A 21,714-nucleotide genomic window follows, 5' to 3' on the forward strand; every position below is an offset into this window, starting at 1 on the left:
TGGGGAATTGGGAATATGAAAGTCAACATAGAGTAAACTTCTTGTCCAATGTGGATTCATGTCTATGGATTAAATTCTCCCTGGAGGTTGAATGCAGAAATCTACATTGATTAATGACAGCAGCGCCACTGAACAATTTCAGGAAGCGATTACAGATCTTCCTTGGCAAACTAATCAATACTTCTTCCCTACACACAACAGAGACACCCAGCACACACAATCCAGTAAAAACCCACATCTTGATTCAATGCTCAACTGTAAACTCTCTTGTGCAGCGTCTGTTTACGTTTGTCAAAAATATCACCCATGCCTTTGTTTTTGGTTCCGCAATGGCATCGCTTTGTAAATCTAAGGGTATGTTGCACAACATGTCATCTCCCTCTCTCAGAAATATTTATAAACATCACGTAGAGTAAATATTGGAATCTCTAAATGCAGAGGGTTTTTTTTTTTTTTTTTGTATTTGCGCACCACAAAAGCCTTGATGATAGTTGGGTCTTTCTTCCACCACAAAAGCTTGGACCTTGATAGCAAAGGTCCTCAATGACCTCAGCTGATCCTCTCCATTCATCTGGACCCAAATCCTTCCATCACATCCAAGATCCTTTTTACCCCAAACCCCTTTAATTCCTCTATCCAACCCTCCAATACCTGACCCCAAAGTCCTCCCCGTGACCCGAGCCCCTAAAACCCAAACCCCAGACACAACAGCAACCAGCGAAGTAGTACTCACCCCAGAAGAAGTTTTGTTGACATGGTGTCACTGTGCTGAAAAGGCTGTTAGATGCCATAGCTGCCTCTGGTTGCAGCAAGCCCCACTTTTGTTCCTCTGTGGTTTCCGTGACCCTTGACACGTCCTAAACCAAGAGCACGCAGCATGTCATGAAGAAAAAAAATGGAAAAGCCATCCACAAGACATGCTTTTACATATCAACTATTTGGATGACCACAAGTAACAACCAGGTCTGGTTTTATAGAGAAAAAAAAAATTGCAGAGGCAAATATCGCCTCTGCGGATAGATCAGATGGTGTCGGACTTGCTTGCTTGGCGAGTGTGGTTGGAACGTACTTACTCGCTTAGCGCCGTCCTTGTGACTGGTGCTGGCCCGCGACGATTAACCATTTACACTCCAGGTCGCCCTCAAACACCAACCCCGAGCCGCACGTCTGTGGTTCTGTGGTTGTTTGGGAGGCGAGCAGAGCCCTCACACAACCCAAACGGCACCAGCTTTAAAACTCGTCTCTTTCCTGCCCTCCATGTGCCGTCACTGGAGAGCCTGGGTCACATGCCCTCTGACGTCATCACGGCACAGCAGTTGAGTGGGACAGCCTACCGTTGTGGCTTTCTTCCCTCTCCTCTCCTCTCCTTCCCTCTCCTCTCCTCTCTCCTCTCCTCTCTCTTTTTTCCTCCCTCCTCCTCCTTCTCCTCTCTTACGCGTGGTTCAGCAGCGTTTCCAGGCTCTCTGGGGGATCGGGGTCTGACGCTCCCATGAGTCAGGAGGCTTCAGTGGGGGCAGCTTGTTCAACCGCCCATGCCTCCTCAGCATATGGGGAACAGCGCTCTCTCTGCTTTGGTTCCCTTCACTCTTTCATCCCCCTCCCTCTCTCTCTCAGTTCCTCTCTCTGACTCTGCTGCTCTTTCCCTCAACTCCTTTAACAGGCTGCCGTGCTGCTCCTGTCTGCCTCTGAGCAGGGAGAGCTGAGCTTGGTAAGATTTGAGGGTGTGAGTGAGGAGCGAATGGCTGGCTGGCTCACGGTGTGAGACTGGGTGTGTATATGTGTGTGGTGCGTGTGTGTGTGTCTGAGCATGGGTGTGTTTGTCTGTGTATGCGAAGGAGAAGGCAGAATGGGGAAAGAGAGACAGAAAGACTGGGTGAGAGAGTGTGAAGAGAAATAGGGAGAAAAGCGGAGGTGGTGTGAAAATCTGCTTATTTACAGATGAGTGTCTGAAGGGCTGCTTCTGTGTCACTTTTTGCAGCCTGAATTTGTTTTCTTTTTTCTGTCTCACAATCTTTACGTTGCTGTATCACAGACAGTAGTCATGTTATCTGCGTGTGCATGTGCATGCACACATGCAAGTCTGAACTGTGCTTTAATTGGTTCTCATAGAAGCGACAGACGGGGGCGATTCCTGTAAGAGCCTGTAAATCATGGCCACCTGTCTTCCCTCTGAAAGAGATGCCTTCTCACAGTCTCTGTAACACTTGAGGACACATGCACACACACTATAAAACAAACACTGTACAAGACTGGCCTGCCAGTTTGAAGTGTAGTGCAGGCAGCTCATGACAATCAATGATGAATCATCACACTCCAAAATCTCACACACACACACACACACACACACACATTCATTACACACCCTCACACATCCCGGCGCTGTGCCACAGTTTGTCTTTGATCAATGATCACAGGTGTTTGTTACAACAGATGAAAAACACAGACGGGGTGTTAGTACAGAAGCAGAGGAATGTGTGGAATGACGCTGGGAGTTCAGTCAGGTTCGAAAGTGTTAAAGTATCTGTTATCTTGTCACTTGCCAGTGAGTAAGTATGACTAAGCAGTAAAGAGAGGAATTGTCCTTTAAGCTCTTATGATTTGTTATTTTCAGTGGAAAATTACTAACTTTCAATCATTAAATTGCACAAGCCTGTCATACTAATTATCACTGTTTTTCAGTTTCAGCTTGTGATCTAAAGAGTCAGATCACACTGATTACAAAACACTGATGCTGTCAAGAACATCTAATTGTATCAAGCTATGCAGATACAATAGTTTAGAGACTTCTGCCTACACCCTGATACAATGGAAATGAACAGAATAATTGTTCAGTGGTGAAAAATAATAATTGTTAAATGTAGAATTCATTTATTGAACTACTTTCTACAATTTAAATGGCTCTTAAATTAAAGGTAACTGTGTTCCTTGGATTGCATTCATGTCTGATGTACTTGAGTGGCAGCATATCAAAGATGGATTTCTCAAAACCTTGTTGGATAAAAACCTTTGGGTTATGTTTATGAACTGACCCTTTAACTGTTGATCTATAGCAACAGCCATAAAGTATAGTGAACATTTTGTCACATTTTGGGCCCTAGATTCTGCATTTCTGAAAACATTTTTTTAAGTATTTGTCTAAAGGAACTGTAAATGTAGTAATGTTACAGTAATTCTATACTTAATGTAAACTACTTAATGTTACAACTATGTAGGAGAAATTACAGCTTAAAATCCAAATGATGTTAAATCAAATGTGTAATTGTAAGTCATGGTTGCTCACACTGGCAATATGAAGAAAACTGAGATAAAAATAAAAAGAATTAATACATTTAACCTAGCACAGTAACCACAAACCATGACAAATTATCACATTTATTTGAATGTTTTAATTGGTGCTGGTTAAATTAAACATGTTTCATTATTTAGCAATGGATTAAGAAGCGTTATTTATTTCAAATCTTAATGACCTGATTGTAGGTTTTGGAGGAGAAAAAAGTCAATAATAATGTAAAACATGAAATACAAACAATCCACCCAATTTTTTACTGCACAACAGCGATTCCACAAGTCTTAGCCACCTACCTTATTTTTGTGCAGTGAAACATTTTCCTTGGCCCTCTGCTTTGTAAATATTTGCTGTCTAAAACAAGAACATGCCTCTTGAGTTACAGAATCCTTAGGGAAGGGCTGTTCAGATGCTGCTATTGGCAGCTTGCAAACACACTGTGTGTATCACAGAATGTACACAGTGCCTATTTCCATTCAGAGATTTAATGTATCATGTCATCTGTACAGTTTACCTTCACATTAAGCACATTCAAAATCATTCAACAACAGTCTTCCTTCATAATTGTTAGACTGTACATATATATTCTGGATAATCAGTGCAAAAGCAAAGACAGGCTTTACATGTAGGATTACTTTGGTACTTGATACTTCAGTCTTTCAAGAATAATATCTAACACTGTGTATAAACATTTCTAAGGTTATTGCGAATGGATGCTTTGCTGTCAGAACTAGAGTAAGAACTAAAGTACAGGACAGAGTGCAGCACCGCTGTGAGTTCTGCCGAGCCCCAATAAATTACATGCAGTTTGATGGGAATATAATTTGCACAAAGTGATTGAATGTAAAACATGGAATGAAAAATAAAGCATAAATGTCAAACTCAAACTCACATGGCAGGAAACATAACTTCTTGGGTGGCATAACATGAGATAAACAACCTTGATGGCGAAAATCTGAACTATGAGGATGTTGTAGTCTCGGATATCACTGCCGGATTTTTTATTTTTTTTGTCATAGAAATGCAAAGATTGTAACTGAAAGGAACAGATAATGAACGGTAAGAAAATTGAGTTAAAGTTGGACAAATATTATTTTACTTACCCGACTCTCGGTCAGGTCAGTGGTTCCACTCACCTTAAAGAAAAACCACAACAAACCTTTTTTCAACACAGAAACCTTGACCACAACTGCTGCCTTTGCTTATGACCAAGTCAAAAAACTTAATTCAACTAAACCCAGATCTAATCCAGGGTACACGCAACGTAAAAAAAAAGGTTCTGGTTTTGCTTTCAAAAGAATAACGATTCCCGGCAAATAAACAGTTTTCAGTTAAAAAGGTATTTATTTCATTTATTCTTTGTAAACGACTTGCCTGATTGGAAGGATTTGAGCAATTATGTTGTGAGAGGAGCGAAACAAGAGAGAGTGTGTGATGTTACTGAGTTGTTACTGATGTTCTCTGGAGTTCATATGAATGAAAAAAGTTTAATTGGATGTAACATATCTAATCACACCGTACACGTAAGCAGGGGAAGGAGCTCTATACAGCACAATGTGGAAAAAAAACAACCTACCTCTCTCTTAGGGGGATGTACCACAAAATTTTAGAGGTCCTCATTTTGCTGTAGAGACAATTTTTTAATATATGTTCTCCTTGCTGACAAAAAAAGAGAGAGCGGCTTTTATGTGAAAGTAATAATGTTAAAGACTGGAATATGATGTGGAATATAATATTTCATTCATTACTGGTTCTCCACTGGTGGCTGTATACTATACTTACTATACTTGTGTGTGTGTGTGTGTGTGCGGAGCTGAAGAGCTTGGACATACTCAGAGATCTGGCCAAGGTCTGCCCTGAGGACTGTGGTCGATGGCCCACCCTGCCAGACACTTTCTCTCTCTCTACCATTCAGGACCACACACCTTCAAATGGACTCACTTTGTTATCACAAGCTCTCATAGAAACATAATAGAGGTATCATGTGTTGGGACATGCTTAAAATTACATATGCTATTAACACAGTGTGTATAAGGTAGTTCTGCTGGATACACTACATGGTTTCCTCGCTTTGTCAGAGCAGATAAACTTCGAAGTGGACTGTTTTCATAGAAAATTATTTCTTGCAACAGAGTATTTCTGGAAAAATATTGGGGGAGAATGATACCTAAGATGAGTTAAAATTAACTCAGACTGAGGCTGTATGACTGTCTGTATTCGTCTCTCTGCGAAAGCTAAAAATGATGTGACATAATTAGCCCAGAGCAGACATTACGCATGTGTAGGTATTACAGTATTAGAAAAGGAAGGGCTTATTAATAGCCCTTTTGGCTCGTGTTGTGTACTCTTTCTGGCACAGCATCAGAACTGCCTGGCCGGGCAAACAGGCAGGTACAGTGATTCACTTTAACAGGCGACATCTGTAAAACGCCAAGGTAGTTTACACTGCGGCCAAGCCCGAATTAACATGCTTTCATTGGAAACAAACACCACTTGCAATCAGCTTCTGTTGGCCGCTGTGCCACTGGTGTGAACGTAAATATCTCCTTACAGCGCTGTGGAGGCGGCATGGTGACCTGCAGCCATAGAATAAAGCAAGAGTCATGGAGAGGTTCACTTCAACCTGGTCCAAAACTCATGGAAGTGCAGAAACTTAATCTACGACACAGCGTCGCCAAGAGGATGTTGATGTTCTATGTGAATTGTTTGGTAAGGTACGGTATGGTATAATCTTAATGAAAAGTAGATATTTTTCTTTTGGAGTCCAGCAGGGGTATCTACATCTTCCAGTGACTTTAGGCCCTTTCTTGTGGTGTCTGGACAGCTGTTTTTGGAGTCACAGCTTTGAGGGAAAATAAAGTCGGCCTTTAAGTAATAAGGGGAAATGTTTAATATCGAATGGCGCGCGCACAACCTAAACACACATTAAAAATAGCTCTTAGAGTTGTGATTACATAAAACTGCAAAAAGGGGAAAGTCAGATCATTGGTGGAGACTGCGATGAGGAGGCTGTGGCTGACCACTGAGAGACTGAGCCATTCCTTTTTTCCTCCATTCCTCATTTTAATCAAGGTCCTGGTCCAGGATAAACAGTGCCTACCTACACTGCAGTTCAAACAGCGAGGCCCGCTGAGACCCAAGCGATGATTTCTAAATGTTCACTGACAAGTTGGTTTAATTTGTGTGCTAAGTAGATGGAGGTGGACTTATATATATCTTTTTTACTTGGCATACATACACTCTCCTGCTATTTCTCTACCTCTGTGGAACTTTATGGTGCTTCTCTGTCTGAAATGCATACTGGTCCTCCACAAGTTTTGCTCTTTGGTTTATATATGCTATGCTGTGTTAAAGGTGAGGACAGGTCCAGCCGTGGAGACCTGAACAAAGTTAGGGTTAGACGTTAAAACAGCGGCTTCTCCATACCAGGGACTCGCTGACCATGACTGAGGACCTCGGTGGCGATTTACTCTACCTCTTCACTGACTCTCTCTTGGCCACTACAGCCCGTGTCCTGGGAGGTTGGTACAGTATAGTTGTGGCCACTGGAAACCCTGTTATTGTGTGGTTAGTTGTCAACAGCTGAGAGATTTTACAATAGCTGCTAGGCTGAGGTCAACGAAGTTCAAGTGGCTAAACTGCTAAGTCAGCATTATAATTACATCGCACTGATGATACAACTCCACTACAAGGCAGAGAGTCACATGACGCCCCCGGTCACATGATGCCGTCACTCTAAGCAAATGTCAGTAACATAAATGACTGTGTGTCATGCATACACCGAGTGTGAGGACGAATAAGTTAACTCTGCGCTGGCCGTGACTCAAATCTGGGGGTCACGACAGCCAATCGCAACCTGAATGAGCTTATACATAAGCTGCCTATTATGTGTCTCAGAAACTCTGTTTACTTGCTGTCGAGAACAAAGTATGTCTGATAAAAGCAGACAGCTCACTGGAGAAACAAGCCATTATGAGGAGGAGTTCGGCACTGTGTCACTGACAATGGGGCAAACAAAAGGCTCTGTTGTCTTCTCGAGCCGGTGGGTTATTTTTTTTTTCTGTGGGGCTTTTGTGATAGATAATTGCCCTCCTCACATGATTTCATAATGCTGTGACTCGTCTTTCAGTCCCTGTGTAACACAATAACAAGATAAAAAAAGGGGGGATCTAAATCTGAATTTTTGACATTGTTTAGAAGTGGCCGCTTTTCTTCATTGTGGTGTATAATTTTAGAAAGATGTATGAGCAGGACGCTGACTTGAACCAGTCATAATACAGCCTGCAGCGCAGGCAGGCAGGCTAGCTCCCAGAGTTCACTGGCTGTATTGTCCTAGGATAATCATTTAAAACTGTACCATAGTTTATGGCTTTATATCTTACTGCTGTCTGCATATCAAATTTAAATCAGATGGGAGTACTCCAAGTCAACTCAGAAATATACTGAATTTAAGAAAGGAACTTCTAGCATAGTACAATTACACTAGATGTGACATTTACAGTATTTTATGTTCTTAACACCAAAATAGTATAATAAAACTTTTAGGATATTTTGTATAAGGCTGCATAAGTTGATGTGTATCACCTCATCTTCTTTTAAAGGATGAATGCTTCTGATATTCATATTTTCTCTCTCTATTTTGCACTACAGACTGCAGAAACAGCATACAAATGAGTGTGTGTAGCTATCCCAAGGACTGAACTGTAAACATTGTTCTTTGCACAAAGCCGTCTGCACATGTACTGTACGTGCACCAAAGTAACCCTGAGGCATTGTCTATTAGCTGTTTGGTAGGCATGCAATCTTTCTTCTGAGTCAGCAGAGATCAATCCAGCACAAGCCAGCCGAGGAATGTATTTACCTCTCATGGAAAAAAACACTTAACTTCAAACAGGGCGCACCTATCACATCCTAATGTGTGCTGGAATTTGGATAATCAAAAAACATTACTGACACACAAGCATGGATATGTTACATTATAGCTGCTTATGGTGGCACTAGTAAAAAAAAAAAAAAAAAAAAAAGAAAAAGAAAAAACAACAGTACTGCATACCACTGTGCCGGTAAAACATGCAGATTATATACTTGTAAAAAAATTAGAAGCTTACTGTTCTTCTGGGAGTAGTATTTGAAAGCAAGAAACTCCAAAGCCCAGTACAACAGTAATAGATGAACTATGTTGTTGTAAAATGTGGCACAGAAGAAAATCTGAGGTATTTGTATGCATACCTGAAGTAAATTTCATTAACTTTGGGGGTTTTCAGTGGTTTCCTCAGTGGTGGAACAACTATTCCAATCCTTAATTAAAGCAGCAATGCCACAATGTAGAAATGCTCCATTTCAAGAGGAAGGACTGAATTCAAAATGCTACAGTAGATGGGTTACATAAAAGGCGCTTCAAATTGAATGTACTATTATTATTATTATTACTACTATTGTTATTATTAATAAATCAACTTGCATTAAGATATATAAAAGAGATATATAAATTACAAGTACTGATTACAAGTATGAATGTTATGTTTAATTTTTTTTATAGTGTCGGATTATATTTATTTATGATTATACTTTATTTTATTGGATAATTAAAATTAAATTACACCAATGTAATTGAATGTAATTGGTCATTGAATTAAATATATGTTTATTGTAATTTACTAAAACCTGTACTGGGGTGCATTTATGTTGAAGTCTAACAATATAACCTACTGATTGATATTGAAATGTTATTATGATCACTCTAAATGAATGAATCGATGAACACTTGCAACATAATGTTTAGTACATCTCTTTTTTCATATGGAAAGTTAGAGCCATTTGTGAATGAGGGTGTGCTCAACTGTGCTTTTGTGGTATCAACACATTTAAATGCAGTAGGAAAAACCATTCATGAATCCTAAATTGGCTAAAAGGCCCTAATGCATTTATAGTAGGTGATGACTCTCATCTTCTAGTAGCTACTCTCCCAGGAGTTGAAATACAGTCTTATTTCTTAACAATATACAGAATTAGATTTAGCTTTTTATTCCAAACAGTTCTCAACTGTTCCAAAAACTGAAAGGAGTCCTACTGCAGTTACATGAGGTTGTGTATTTGTGAATTACAATGACCGCCTTTTGTGCTCTCTAAACATTCCAACAGCCTGCAAGATGAAATGCTGGAATCTGAGGCATGATGCTAATTTGAAGACAGAATAAATCTATAAATCTGACTTAGTCTCTCGCCCGGGGATATACAGCCATGATAATTACAGGTTGACTTTACAGACATGCAGACATCTCTCATCTGTATTGCTAATAGTATAACCAGCAGGCTGCTACGTGCTTACTCAATGTCTAGCAGTAGGGGTGAGCAGAGGTAAGCTGTAACAATGATATCATTATAAAGGAAGAAATCGGTTGGCTCAAATTGCATGTTGTTATGACAAAGATTTACTGCAGTTAAAAAATAATTATCTGTTTGTCGTTACGATGCCTGTCAGTTGTAGGATTGTCCATTAATTATCATTTGTGAATAAATCTGAAGTCACAAGAGAGCATAACATTTGCAGAAATGCAATGCCAGATGTTCAGTCTGTGCCATGGCATTAGCTCGCAGCCAGCATTAAAAAGATATTTGTGAATACACTGCGACGCTTTGCTTGTCCCTCGCGAACAAACAAACAGGCATCCCCCTCCACTGGCAGCATGACTATCTGAGGAAGATCTAACACAAAGCATAACGGATGATCTGGGAGGACAGTGCTGCATCTGGTTGTAGTTAAGTCCTTGTTTTGCTGTGTCCTTCAGAGTTGGTGCCATAGGCCCAACTGCTCAAGCAAGTAGAGTTCATATGGACGCAAAACCAACATGTGGTGCCTGGAAGACTCCCCACAAAGGTCAGCTTCAGGACTCACCGGCCCAAGAGACAATGGATCAGGACTGAGTGGATTGGATCGCTGGTAAAGGCCATGAAACGAACACTAGAGAGCCTCAGAGCAGCGAGACATAAAATAGACCGGCAGCCACGTGGGAAGCTTTATTGAGCTGAGAATTCTAGAGACGAGGCAAAAAGTGGGCCTGCTCAGATTTAATCTACACAGCTAAAAATGCCTCTTTTTGCTGTTTCTCATTTTATTTCTACATGATGTTCTGAGTTTTTCTCAGCTGAGTGGGTGGGCTGGACGAGTTCCACACTAGGGGCCAATCAGAACAGGTGAGTCTTCCGTCCAAACCAATCAAACCCTGTCGTTCCCTAAGACGTGACGAATTTCTATGCGCAATGCTAACATGCCCTCTCCGCTGACGACGGGTCCGCCCTGGATTGGTCGGCCTTTCTGCCTCTCCTTCTGCATTTGTAGGAGTTCATCAGAGGCAGTTATATTGTTTTTGCATGGTCAGACTTTTCCGGGTATTTTTGCGGCCTCCTGTTTGCACACCTGGCGGAATTGTGAAAGTTTGTCTTGGGTCATGTGTGTTTACCCACCCCAGGCCCCAGAGGTGACCCCATCACGCCACCGACAGGGAGGCCAGCACTTGCGTGTGGCGATTTCCAAAGTGGCCAAGCTTGGAGATGGGCCACACTGCCTGTGCTGCCTTTCAGCAATCTGGCCCCGCTCTGGCTGCGCCTTGAGGGGAGAGGTGGGGGTGGGGGGGGTTACTTGTTGGCAGGGCCCTGCAATGTTTTCAGAAGCACAGACTTCTGGCAGCATCGCTCAATATGATGGAGAAAAATGCCTGCTGCTAATGAAAGCCAGCAGTGTCTCTCCAATTGGACGACAACCCAAAAGGCATTATGTAACTGAGATACCATAAACATTTCAAAATTGTCTCTCAACAAATTATCAGTGTTTATTTTTTCCACATTATATCTGATATTTTTGAAACAGCTTGTAATTGAAGGAACTGTTCTGAATATAACAATCTTAGACTAAGTTTCTTTTCAAACCAAGGACATTTTGCAAGCAATAATTTTTCTATTTCATTATCAAATAGTCCTCTGGTCATGCCAACAGGGGAAGTACCAGGCATAGTTTGTAGATGTTGAGATGCTATTTTGAAAGATGTTAATTTGTACCCATAAATAATCAAAATACAAAGACTGACTTTGTGGCTTTAGGCCTGTGTTAGATGTTTTACTTAGGATGTGTAATTTAACTTCAGACACTGTGTCAAAATCAAGATCCTGGCTTATCAGAGATGTGCAAATGCTGCATCTGCAATAATCAGCGACTGGTGAATGCTCCTCTTTCACTCATGTTTTGATAGTGGTGTTTTTGGCCTGAGCCCAGTGCTGCACCTACAGTATGTATTAGTCAAATATTTATCTTGTTCAGAAATACATGGCTATATTGAGATGGGAATAGGGTAAGATGATTTAATGGGCACACCAGAGGGCCTTCTTGGGTGCCAAAGTTTTGCAATTTTGGTGGTCTTCTCTCATAGATCAGACACCCGAAGGGTCGTTTAGGAGACCGCGAGATGCCATGATTCAAGACCCACTAAGGGGACATGAAAGTGTGCAGATGATGGAAGGGTCTAGATGGCAATTACTGCTCATCAAGGCAAATTTCAAAGGGTGACTCAATTGTTGAAAGTCTTGCGCATGATAGATTTACAGTTTTCCCCATGGTGTCAGGGTGGGGAAGACCCATTTTATGTCTGCACAGACATCATCACTACACAACAACTATAAGCCCTTCCTTGCTAGAGGAGATTTTTCAAAGTTTATAAAGTTAATCAAAACTTACATTTGAAATGCAAAAGCGTTCCAGCCAGTCCAGCGAGTACTGTTTACTGACTGCTACTCAGGCACAGTACAGTATAACCATTTGATCCTACTGAAATAACAGAAACAAGACAAAATCTGTCTCAGTTTTTACTTGGAATTCTAAATCTTTCTCCATTTGACTTTTATGCTGCAGACCAGCATAGAAAATGTGATTTTCCAGCATATTTAATGAACCAGCTTTCATTCAAAATAGTTTGAAGGAACATTTCATCTTTAAAGCTGCTTCCTCTGGAAGATTCCTTGCCATATTTGAGAATTGAAGAAGTTTCTAACTTACACATTGCACTTCATATATCAATGTTAATGTCAACTGTCATAAACTTAAAAATAATATTTGTCTTGTTGTATTTTTCTCCATGTCATGAAATTTGATGAAATGTTCTAAAGTGTCTTTTTGTGTTGTCCTTTGGATAGCCAGCAGCAGGAATAGATGTTTCCAGAAGGCACTACTAAAGTTACAACATGAGGGAAATGAATCAATCTACCAGAGTTCTGGTTTTTCACTTGAAAATGTAGTAACACTTAATCACCATGCAATTCATGGTACAAAAACACTGAAAGAAGTTGTAAATTGAATGACAAGTCATACGTTAACAGATGATGCAGAGTTAATCTGTAGTTACTCATGGACAGATAAATGCTTGTACTCTTAAAAAATATATTTCAGCACACACACACACTGTATGTTCTTTTAGAAAACACAAAGTGACATTTTACCACAAACATGGTGTTAAAAATGTTCTCATTAACATCCTGCGTTTTTCAAGAAAAAGTTCCAAGGAAGTCATGTAATGAGCTGTGTGTCTACGTTGGAGGATTATTTTAATTGTGCTCAGACCTAGTTTGAACCAGGACTTCCTGGGAGGGGGCAAATGGGCCCATTTTTCTACTAAAATTTCTATTTCAGTGGACAGAAGACAGTTGAGTTTTACAAAATGGCTAAAGTGATATAAAAATATATGTTTTACATATATTAGACATTTAAACACTGTCTGTTACTATATTTTTAGGAAATTATGAAATCATAAGGATTAAATGGAATGATCAATAAAGCAAATGAGTTTTTCTTCACCAAATAATATCTGACTTGTATTTGATGTCAACTACAGATGCTATCTACCAAAAACAAACAAGATGAATGAGTTGTGCTGGCAACTAATACTAATGATGCAATTCTTGCTACAGTCAAAACAATACAATACATTATTCCTGTAACAAACCATCTTTCACTGAGCGTACAGACACTGGCTTACAATGCATGTTTGCCAGATAAAAGTCAACGGTTTAATTTTTATAGGTAAGCTAACCCACAAAATGAAGGTTAATTGACTAGAGCTGATAAAATCTGAACAGGAGATGTCTGCCAACAGATCCTGTCTGTGATCTTATTAGGATATTATCTGGATAGACATGAAACTCTCCCAGTTAAATCATCTGTACAAAAGATTAACAACTGCGTTACAAAATATTCAGTTCTTTGAAAAGAAAAAAGAAAAACGGCGGATGGTAGCTAAAGATTAAGCTGTTGAGAAAAACTAAAAACACAATTTGTAGTTAAATTCTGGTTCAACTATGTGTATGTTTTAATCTCAACTGCACAGACGAAGAGTTTTGAATTCAGTATTGCTCTGATTCGCAACTCTGACTGGCCTCTTCTTCATATCAAGGCTCATGGGTATTTTAGAACCAAACTGAACTGAAAAAATGGCTCATGTTTCTATGTCAAGTAACCTTTGTTGAGATAATTGAAAGAAATACTTGAAATGGGAACACTGAACAGGGGAAACCAATGACCTCTCCCACTTCGCAACTCTATTCTTGGATTGTTTGTTTTGGGAGGGCAAAACATTAAGTGTTAATAAGCCTGGTTTAAATGAGTGCTTCAAAAGAAACGCTAATACTAACCAATTTAGGAAATGTGTTATTTTATTGCCTTTAATACCTCCACTTTTATTATTCCTATGCTTGTGTATTTGGTAAAGAACTTGTGTAGCATTTTGATAATCCTCTGTGAACCTTCCTAAAGGTTTCATACCACGGAGAAACATGGGTGGCCAAGATAAATGACATCTGACATTTAGAACTGCTTGCATTCATAACAGTCATTACATCAGTGTTCCCTAATGGTGGTTCTTATTTTAATGGGAAGGATTATATGAAAGACCGTGACGTTTATATTGAATCTGTTGCACCTAATTAGAGTGGAATGGTGGATGGAAGGGTCTGCTTATTCACAGGCACAAACCACCCCTCCAGATTCACAAATATTCTTTCCTCCAAAGGAACCGCAATGCTTTTGTGTTGTTTCAGGTACAGTGTCTCCTCATTTCATTAATTTTAGCAAACCTCAAAATGAAGGAGAATGTGCATGTCTTATTATTCTAGTGTAAAGTCAAATTTGGCAAGGGATGGACTTCTCTGAAACGCTCTATTTTTGCACAATACTGCATGTCTTCTATGAGTTCAGGTTTCACAGTATCAAGGCTCTAAAAATTGACACTAACTGTGAGAGCTAAAACGCCACAAGGGAGCCATCTGAGGCCCAGTGTGAACTGCTACTATAAAGTCTCTACACAGCAGCAGTTATGTGCTCTAACCTTCTCTTATAACCAGGGCCAGGTTTCCCTTAAGCATCTTTGCGCTGCCGTAAGTTCATCTAAGTTTCACTGTAAGCTAATGTGCAAACATGATCTCAGTGCAAAATGCTTTTAGGAAACTTTACAGGGCCAAGTGTCCTCCTGCCATCGGTACAAGTACATGAAGACTAAATGGTTTACATAGAAAAATATAAACCATAACTACTGATTCACAAAACACTGTTTCATCAGATAGCTCATTCTTCAAGGAAAACAGGCCTCGAGGGAATTGGCTGAGTATTCCCACCCACTCATTTTCTCAGCTGGAGAGAACAGAAAGACAGACTGTCGCAGATGCTGTGTGTGTGTAATATAACAGCATGAATGTGCCTGTATGATATACAAGTGACTCATCCATTTCTCACAAATGCCTTCATTTTAATTCAATTTTACTGTCATGACAGCTGTGAGATAAAATATCAGTGATGCAGATATCACCGCTTGCAGAGCCAAATCAGAGGACATGATGACTACCCACCTATTGAAGGCATGACTGACTCTCAGGGCTGCTGCTAAGGGATGAAGATCCCCTGCTAAACAATATGATATCACTTAATCCCGTTCCTATTCCCCAAGCAGCCAAGCCCGCATAGGCTTTCCACTCAGTAGTGATGACTGGGCTCTCTGCTGATGAAAGAGAGGAGAGGCCCATTAAACCTTACGACTCATCGGCTCATCTGAGTAATCTGGAACAGGCACAGAGCTGGGGGAGCGGGTGAAGGAGACAGAAGAGAGAATGATAGAGAGACAATTGACAAACAGTTATGTTTTTTTTATTTTCTTGTGGTTCAACTCTTTAACGTCAAATTGAAATGAACATTCACTTCTGCAAAGAAATCAGTATATCTTGGTGTATAATTTGACTTGTGTACTTTGTAAAACAATGAATTGTCAAAATGAAAAATGTATTAACAGCACAAGCAGTTAACCAGCTGGGGGACCAACATTGTTAAACCGCATTCAGACCGAAAACAACCTTGCGTTAAAACACTGCGGGGGGTTGCATTGGTGTGGGCATGGTGTTTAAGACACTGGTGAGACAATGAAATCTGATCCAGGAAGCGCAGTTGGGGCTACAGATTAATGTGCTTAAAGGCTTATCAGACACCAAATACTCACAGACAAGATATTAGAACATTGGAAAGTTACCGTAGTGTCTATTTTATCTGTTGTCGAGATGATGGCAAGGTAAATGGCAGAAACACAGAGTTACGTCACAAAGTAATGCACCTAGAAAGTGTACTCGCATGTATGTGATTGACCAAAACAGCATCTTGTTGAATGACATTCCTTTGCAGCCAAAGTTGAACCTGATTTAACTTCTTTTTTTTTGGTCAGACGACACGTGCTTTGTGCTGCTGGAGCCCCCTATGTTGACGACCCTGCTCTGTCAATGCACTGCCATTCACATGAATGAAAGGTCTGTGTTTTTGCAGTAGTTCATGCAGATCTAACGTAGCCTTAGTCATTGTTTAAGTTGCCAGTATGCTTCATCAAAAGTGCTTATCAGATGGTTCGAACACCTTTAATGAGTATTGCATCTTGCCCTTTTCTATGAGAGCACCCTGTCTTCCAGTGTGGCAGTTCGGAGTAGCTCCAAACAATTGCATGTCCCAACACAATTGAACATGCACTGTACGAACCAATCTAGTCCTTTTCAAGCATATCCTGGCCTGTAGGGGCTACAGATATCTGTGATATCAGCAGCCCCTATATTATTCTGTGACTTTGTACATTGCTCCGTGTCATGATTTAAATTACAGGGTACTATACAGAGGGCTGAGGCCTTATTCAGACCAGATCAGGTGATGCAGTGCACTGCTGCAGGTTTGTGTGGAGGTGCGTGGGAATGTGAGCATTTGTCCTTTAGAATCAAACTGCTGTGAGACAATTTTATTGATCTGATTCACCAGCTTTCTCATTACCACTGCTGCCTCTCTTTATTCACTCTCTAGCTCGCTCAATCACAGCTGCTCTCTGTCTCTCTGTGTCTCTCTCTGTCTCTCTCTCTCTCTGTCTCCTTCACTGGTCTCACTCTTTTTCTCTTTTCTCTTTTTTGAACTTACTCGGGATGCCAACAGCAAAGCCTAACTTTACTTTTAACATTATCAAATGAAGACAAATGTCCTCACCTCCTCCTAATAACATGTTAAGAATGTGTGATCGCCAGCTGTGATTGCCAACTGCAGCATGACATCGGGTTGCATTTCCACAGAAGTTGAATCTGGATCAACTTTCCCGCCACAGGCAGGTGTGGCCAAAACCCCTGCAGCCTAAACACACTACCCCTATTTAGAAGAATGGGAAGACTGGTGTTTTCGCCCCACTGCCTGATTTGGCCTGAATATGGCATACGGTTACAACTTCCCATAACTCTTTTTTACAGTCTGGTCATTTACCGTTACTACATCTGGACCCATAAATGATAAAATGATTGTGTAATGGTAGATAGACAAAACACTAGGGGCCTGATTTACTAAGATGCCAAATAGTGGGCACTAAATTGCGTGCACAGTGCAATAGATTGCGCATTTTGTTTGTGTGCGTTTTGCGGGTGATCTACTAAGAATAACTGCGTAAATGAAAACAGGTGCAACAGGGTGGAGACAGCAGTATTTAAATGAAGGTTCTGCGTGTCTTCATGGAGAGTTTGGATGAGCAGAAAGCTGCAAGCGCAAAACGAAATGTGATCAGGTTCTAGTGGAAGAGGCTAACTAATATATTGAGTTATAACAAAAACAAATATTACACATGGGAGATTATTTGTGACAAGTCAATGCTGTTAGTAAAACCAAAAATATTCCACTCCAAAATTATTAACATAGGTGGAAAAACTCCATCCTGTGTGTATTCTGTCATTGTGCCTCGGTCTCCTCTCCACAGTAACAGAAGTAATCTGAGTGCAGTATGCAGCCGGTTAATACCTGCTCTTCAAAGGTATTATTTATAGACGCAGTTTCCGTCAGTATAATTACTTTCAGGTTTGGTAAATCACAATGCGTGTGCTAAATAACATATTTGCATTTTCTCCTCCCTGAATTTTGGACACTGGGGTTGAAACGCCCCACATTGCATATTCATTATGGCAAACATACTAAATGGACAGCGAGTATTATCTTACATAGTTGAAAGACGCAAACCTCAATGCGCTGCGTTAGTAGATCAGCTTGCACAGTTTTAGCGGGTGATGTCAAGTTTGCACACGTTTTTACACACGCAGACCTTAGGCCCTAGGTGTGCAGGAGTTGCTGATGACTTGAAGGTGTTGAAATTAAATGAAAAAAAAGTAAACTCTAGATGGAGTCAGTGCTAACTTTAGCAAGCTGAGCTAACTAGCTTCCCGATAAGAGTATAAACTTAAAAACATGATGGGTCCTTTAAAATGTAGACTATTGTTAATGGACAGTTTAAATGACTAACTGTTAATAGCCAACACCATGAGCCCCTGATTACCATTACCATTACAGAACATACAACTTGTCGGGTAATATTAATCTTCCTTATTTAAAAGTAAGGAAAATTTAAACTTCCGTTTTGTTATATGAAATGCTCACATTTTTGACTGAGTTAAATGACCTTCCTCCTCAAGCACAGTTTGAAAAATTACACTTTTTTACTGCTCACTTGTATCAGCTTTATTAAAATTCCAAATGTGCAGAACAGAGCATCTACTGTGGCTCATTTAAAAGTTGAAAGACTTGTTTCAGCCTGCAGTTTCTCCAACTTCCGGACTATATAGGTCAGGGAAACCTGCCAAAAGGCTTCCTGCATATTGGGCACACGTGTTATGCCACACATCACTGACTGACATTTGATGTTTTCTACCTCTCCACCTCCATTCCTCTCATCCCTCCCTCTTCTCTTTGGACTCTTCTCACCTCTGTTCTGCTCTCCTCTCCGTTCCTCTGATTTGCGCTTCACTTTTCTCTCCTCCCCTCTTCTCTTCTCTTCTCTTTGTGTCCTCTCCCCCCAGATAGTGATTGTGATGGAGAGGCTAATCCGGCCAGCATATGGTTGCCATCGGCGGCAGATCTCCCCATAATGGTAGATGGACAGTGTAGGCTAATCACGATCTTTGATCCTCCATGAAACCCTCAACTCGCGTGGCTCTGATTTCCCTGCATCGCTGCCACGCTGAAATGAAGAGGCCCCGCCGCTCTGGAAGTCATTTTGGGCTTATTACTTAAGCCTCGGCGTATCCCCATTGTCTTTGCAAGCATTGGAAATGACTAGAGGCTGTGCTTCTGTGCAGTCAGCGGTGTGGGTATTTCCTCTAACTGTGCTGCTTTGTTGGCCAACTTTGTGCCTTCTCGCCCTCTTTCCACGGCGGCCAACTTTTGATGAGAGCTTTAATTTGATGTTGTTAAAGTTGTATGGTTTCAACTTTGCCATTTCTTTGGCTTATAATAGTCAAGCTTTTTTCCCATGTGAACTCATAGCCTGTTGGGTGACGTCCTAAAATGGCCTCCAGATTTATTGGTGAGTTTTTTTTCCCTATTCGAGCCAAAGCAAGAACATTACTCAGCAGCAATTACTAGAGCAGTTGACAGGGTCGCTGCTCGCCACGACCTACGCACATCCAAACGTCAAGGTGTGTAGTGATTGACTAATGCAGTACTTTTGAAAATGCACAATTACAGCTTACAGACTTGGGTTTGGTGACAGTGTCATCGTGGTGGGATGAAACAGCACACCGGTCGAGCTCAGGATTGTCACCATGGCAATCACTGACACCTAAGCAGTAATTAGAGTAAGACTTAGGGAGGGCATCAGTCATGTCCATGTTCCAGTGACTCATGACCCCCTTAGGAGAGCCTGCGCACACACACACAACCACATGCATACACACCTCAATGCCGCCTGCACACACGTGGAACCAGTCAGCGGACACTGAGTCTGGGCTGGTCTTAAGTAAAATGTAGAGGCTTTGAATGGATGATCTGTTTACAGGCAGAAGAAAGGCAGGCTATCAGGTTGCCAGATCTGGAACACATTGATGTTGATGCTACTCCCATTGTCAGATGAAACTGTGGATCTTTTTGATATACAACAGATGATGCAGGGGATATATACAAATACTCTGACAGGCTACAGAGAGATTCAGATTGGTAAAATGTGAATGAGCGTAAGTAAGGTTGCATCTGAGCTGTTCATGGACTGCATCCACATGCTCCATTTCATTTACTTCTGTCGCTGTTTAGTTCATTATGGCAGAGCTAATTAAAGGACCAATTTCAATTCAATATTCAGCGCATAAATTGTGCAACAAATAAAAATCCAAACAGACATAAAACTCTGTATAACGTATTTTTTTGTATGAGGGGATGTTTTCCAAAATTAAATTAAAAATTGTGACCGCTTAAGTCCAAGCCACTACTCCTTTTCGTCCAATGGCCTCCCCACAGGCCAACAACTACTGGCAGATACGCTCACCCTTGACAATTCGCAACAGGAGGTATATTTGATGCAGCCAGTCTGCCGGCATGTGTCAGCTTTTCTATTTCAGCCTAGTTTGAGGCACACCTTTGTGTGTTGCTGTGAAGTAAATGGATATTTTCCTCAAGGATACCTCACAGCAGAGTTTGTGTGTTCACCAGGAGCTTTCAGTGCGTGGTTGGAAGACAGACTACGCTGCAGACAGATCTCTGGTTTAGCTCTGGGTCTGCCTTTTCCCCCTGCTTCTGGCCAAAACTATGCAGATGAAAGTTTGGAGTGTAACAAAGTGATTAACTGAGGCCGAGGTTTGCCATATTTCTCCTGCTGGGTGGTAACCTAATGGCCATATTAACATTAATTCAATTTTCTCCCATCCTGTCTTTTCATAGAGGCGCTTCATTATAGCAGTGACATTCCTGATTTTTACAACACAAGAGTGGGAAAACAGCCGACTACACAGTTAGAGAGGAAAACATTTGAAAATGGTACAGCGACACAGCAAAGTTTCCCAGGAAATGGGCGGCTGCTCTGTGAGTCTTTGTCTTTTCTTTTTTTATCAAACAGAAGCTGCGTCTTATTTTAAAGAGCTGTTTGTGCACATTTGCAAAATGAGAAATGCAGACCATATCCTGTTATTGAAGGCCGGGGTGTCTTTATTGCCTGGTGAGGCAGCAGCACATGCATGGCAGTGTCCCTCTCTGCATATCAGGGTAGCTTGGTGAAGGGGCAGCATGTTTAGTCATACATTAGGGCGAAGGACACTTAAGTGCTACCTGATGTTAGCGGGAGTGCATGTGGACACAGTGGGGTTTTTTAGGCGTGCCTCAGAAAGTATGCACAATAATTTTGCCATTTACTGCGGTCTTGTGATGGTGCACTGCCGCTGTTATATTGGTTTGGAATGTACCATTCTATTTTGGAGCGAGCCCACTCAGTGGGTTGTGGGCCACTATGGCCACTGGCCCACTCATGACTTTTACAATAAAGCGCGATGATTGGGTCTGAACCACCCGGCAAAGTTGCCTTTTTGACGCAGGACATTTTTGAGGCGATTGTGTCAACATTTCTTGACTGCAACATCCTTTATAAAGAACTATGACTGACATAACGGACATTGAATTTCACCGCAGTGTTTTCCGAAATTCTATTCAACAAATTGCCCTGTTGGGATTTCCAAGGTTTCCAGTTCAATCCTTAAAAACATAACTATAAATTAATACAAATAATATACAGTAGAAGAACTTCTTTCTTGATTGCAATTTTACCACAATTTATTATACATCTCAGCAATGTGTATGTCTTATACATTTTTTGCAATGCTTTAACACTAAGAGTGATTCTTGAAGCACTATCTCTGAAACACTTGTAGCCAATGTATCTACCAAGTGTGCTAAACTGAATGGCTGTTCTCTGCTCTATACTCAGCCTGTAATTTGCAATTTATTAATACACTTCCAGAAAGACTGTAAACATTGGTCTCTACATTGCAACACTATTTTGCCTGTTTCCTTTCCACATTGACACATGTGAAAACACTTTTAGATAATGAGTCCACTCATAAATCAGAGCTTGAGTACTATAAATAGG

At 40.8% G+C, this 21,714-nt stretch overlaps 1 protein-coding gene across 1 annotated transcript in view; it reads right to left on the minus strand.

Moving 5' to 3' along the window:
* The window catches only part of runx2b (RUNX family transcription factor 2b), a 43,670-nt gene extending 42,879 nt beyond the window's left edge, over positions 1 to 791 (minus strand). The window contains exon 1 of the mRNA XM_053336543.1: positions 734 to 791. Within this exon, the coding sequence (XP_053192518.1) occupies positions 734 to 791 (58 nt within the window). The remainder of the gene's footprint in view (positions 1 to 733) is intronic.
* Between the last annotated feature and the right edge of the window lie 20,923 nt (positions 792 to 21,714).

Source organism: Scomber japonicus, chromosome 17, assembly GCF_027409825.1.
Source record: "Scomber japonicus isolate fScoJap1 chromosome 17, fScoJap1.pri, whole genome shotgun sequence".
In the NCBI taxonomy this organism is placed as follows: domain Eukaryota; kingdom Metazoa; phylum Chordata; class Actinopteri; order Scombriformes; family Scombridae; genus Scomber; species Scomber japonicus.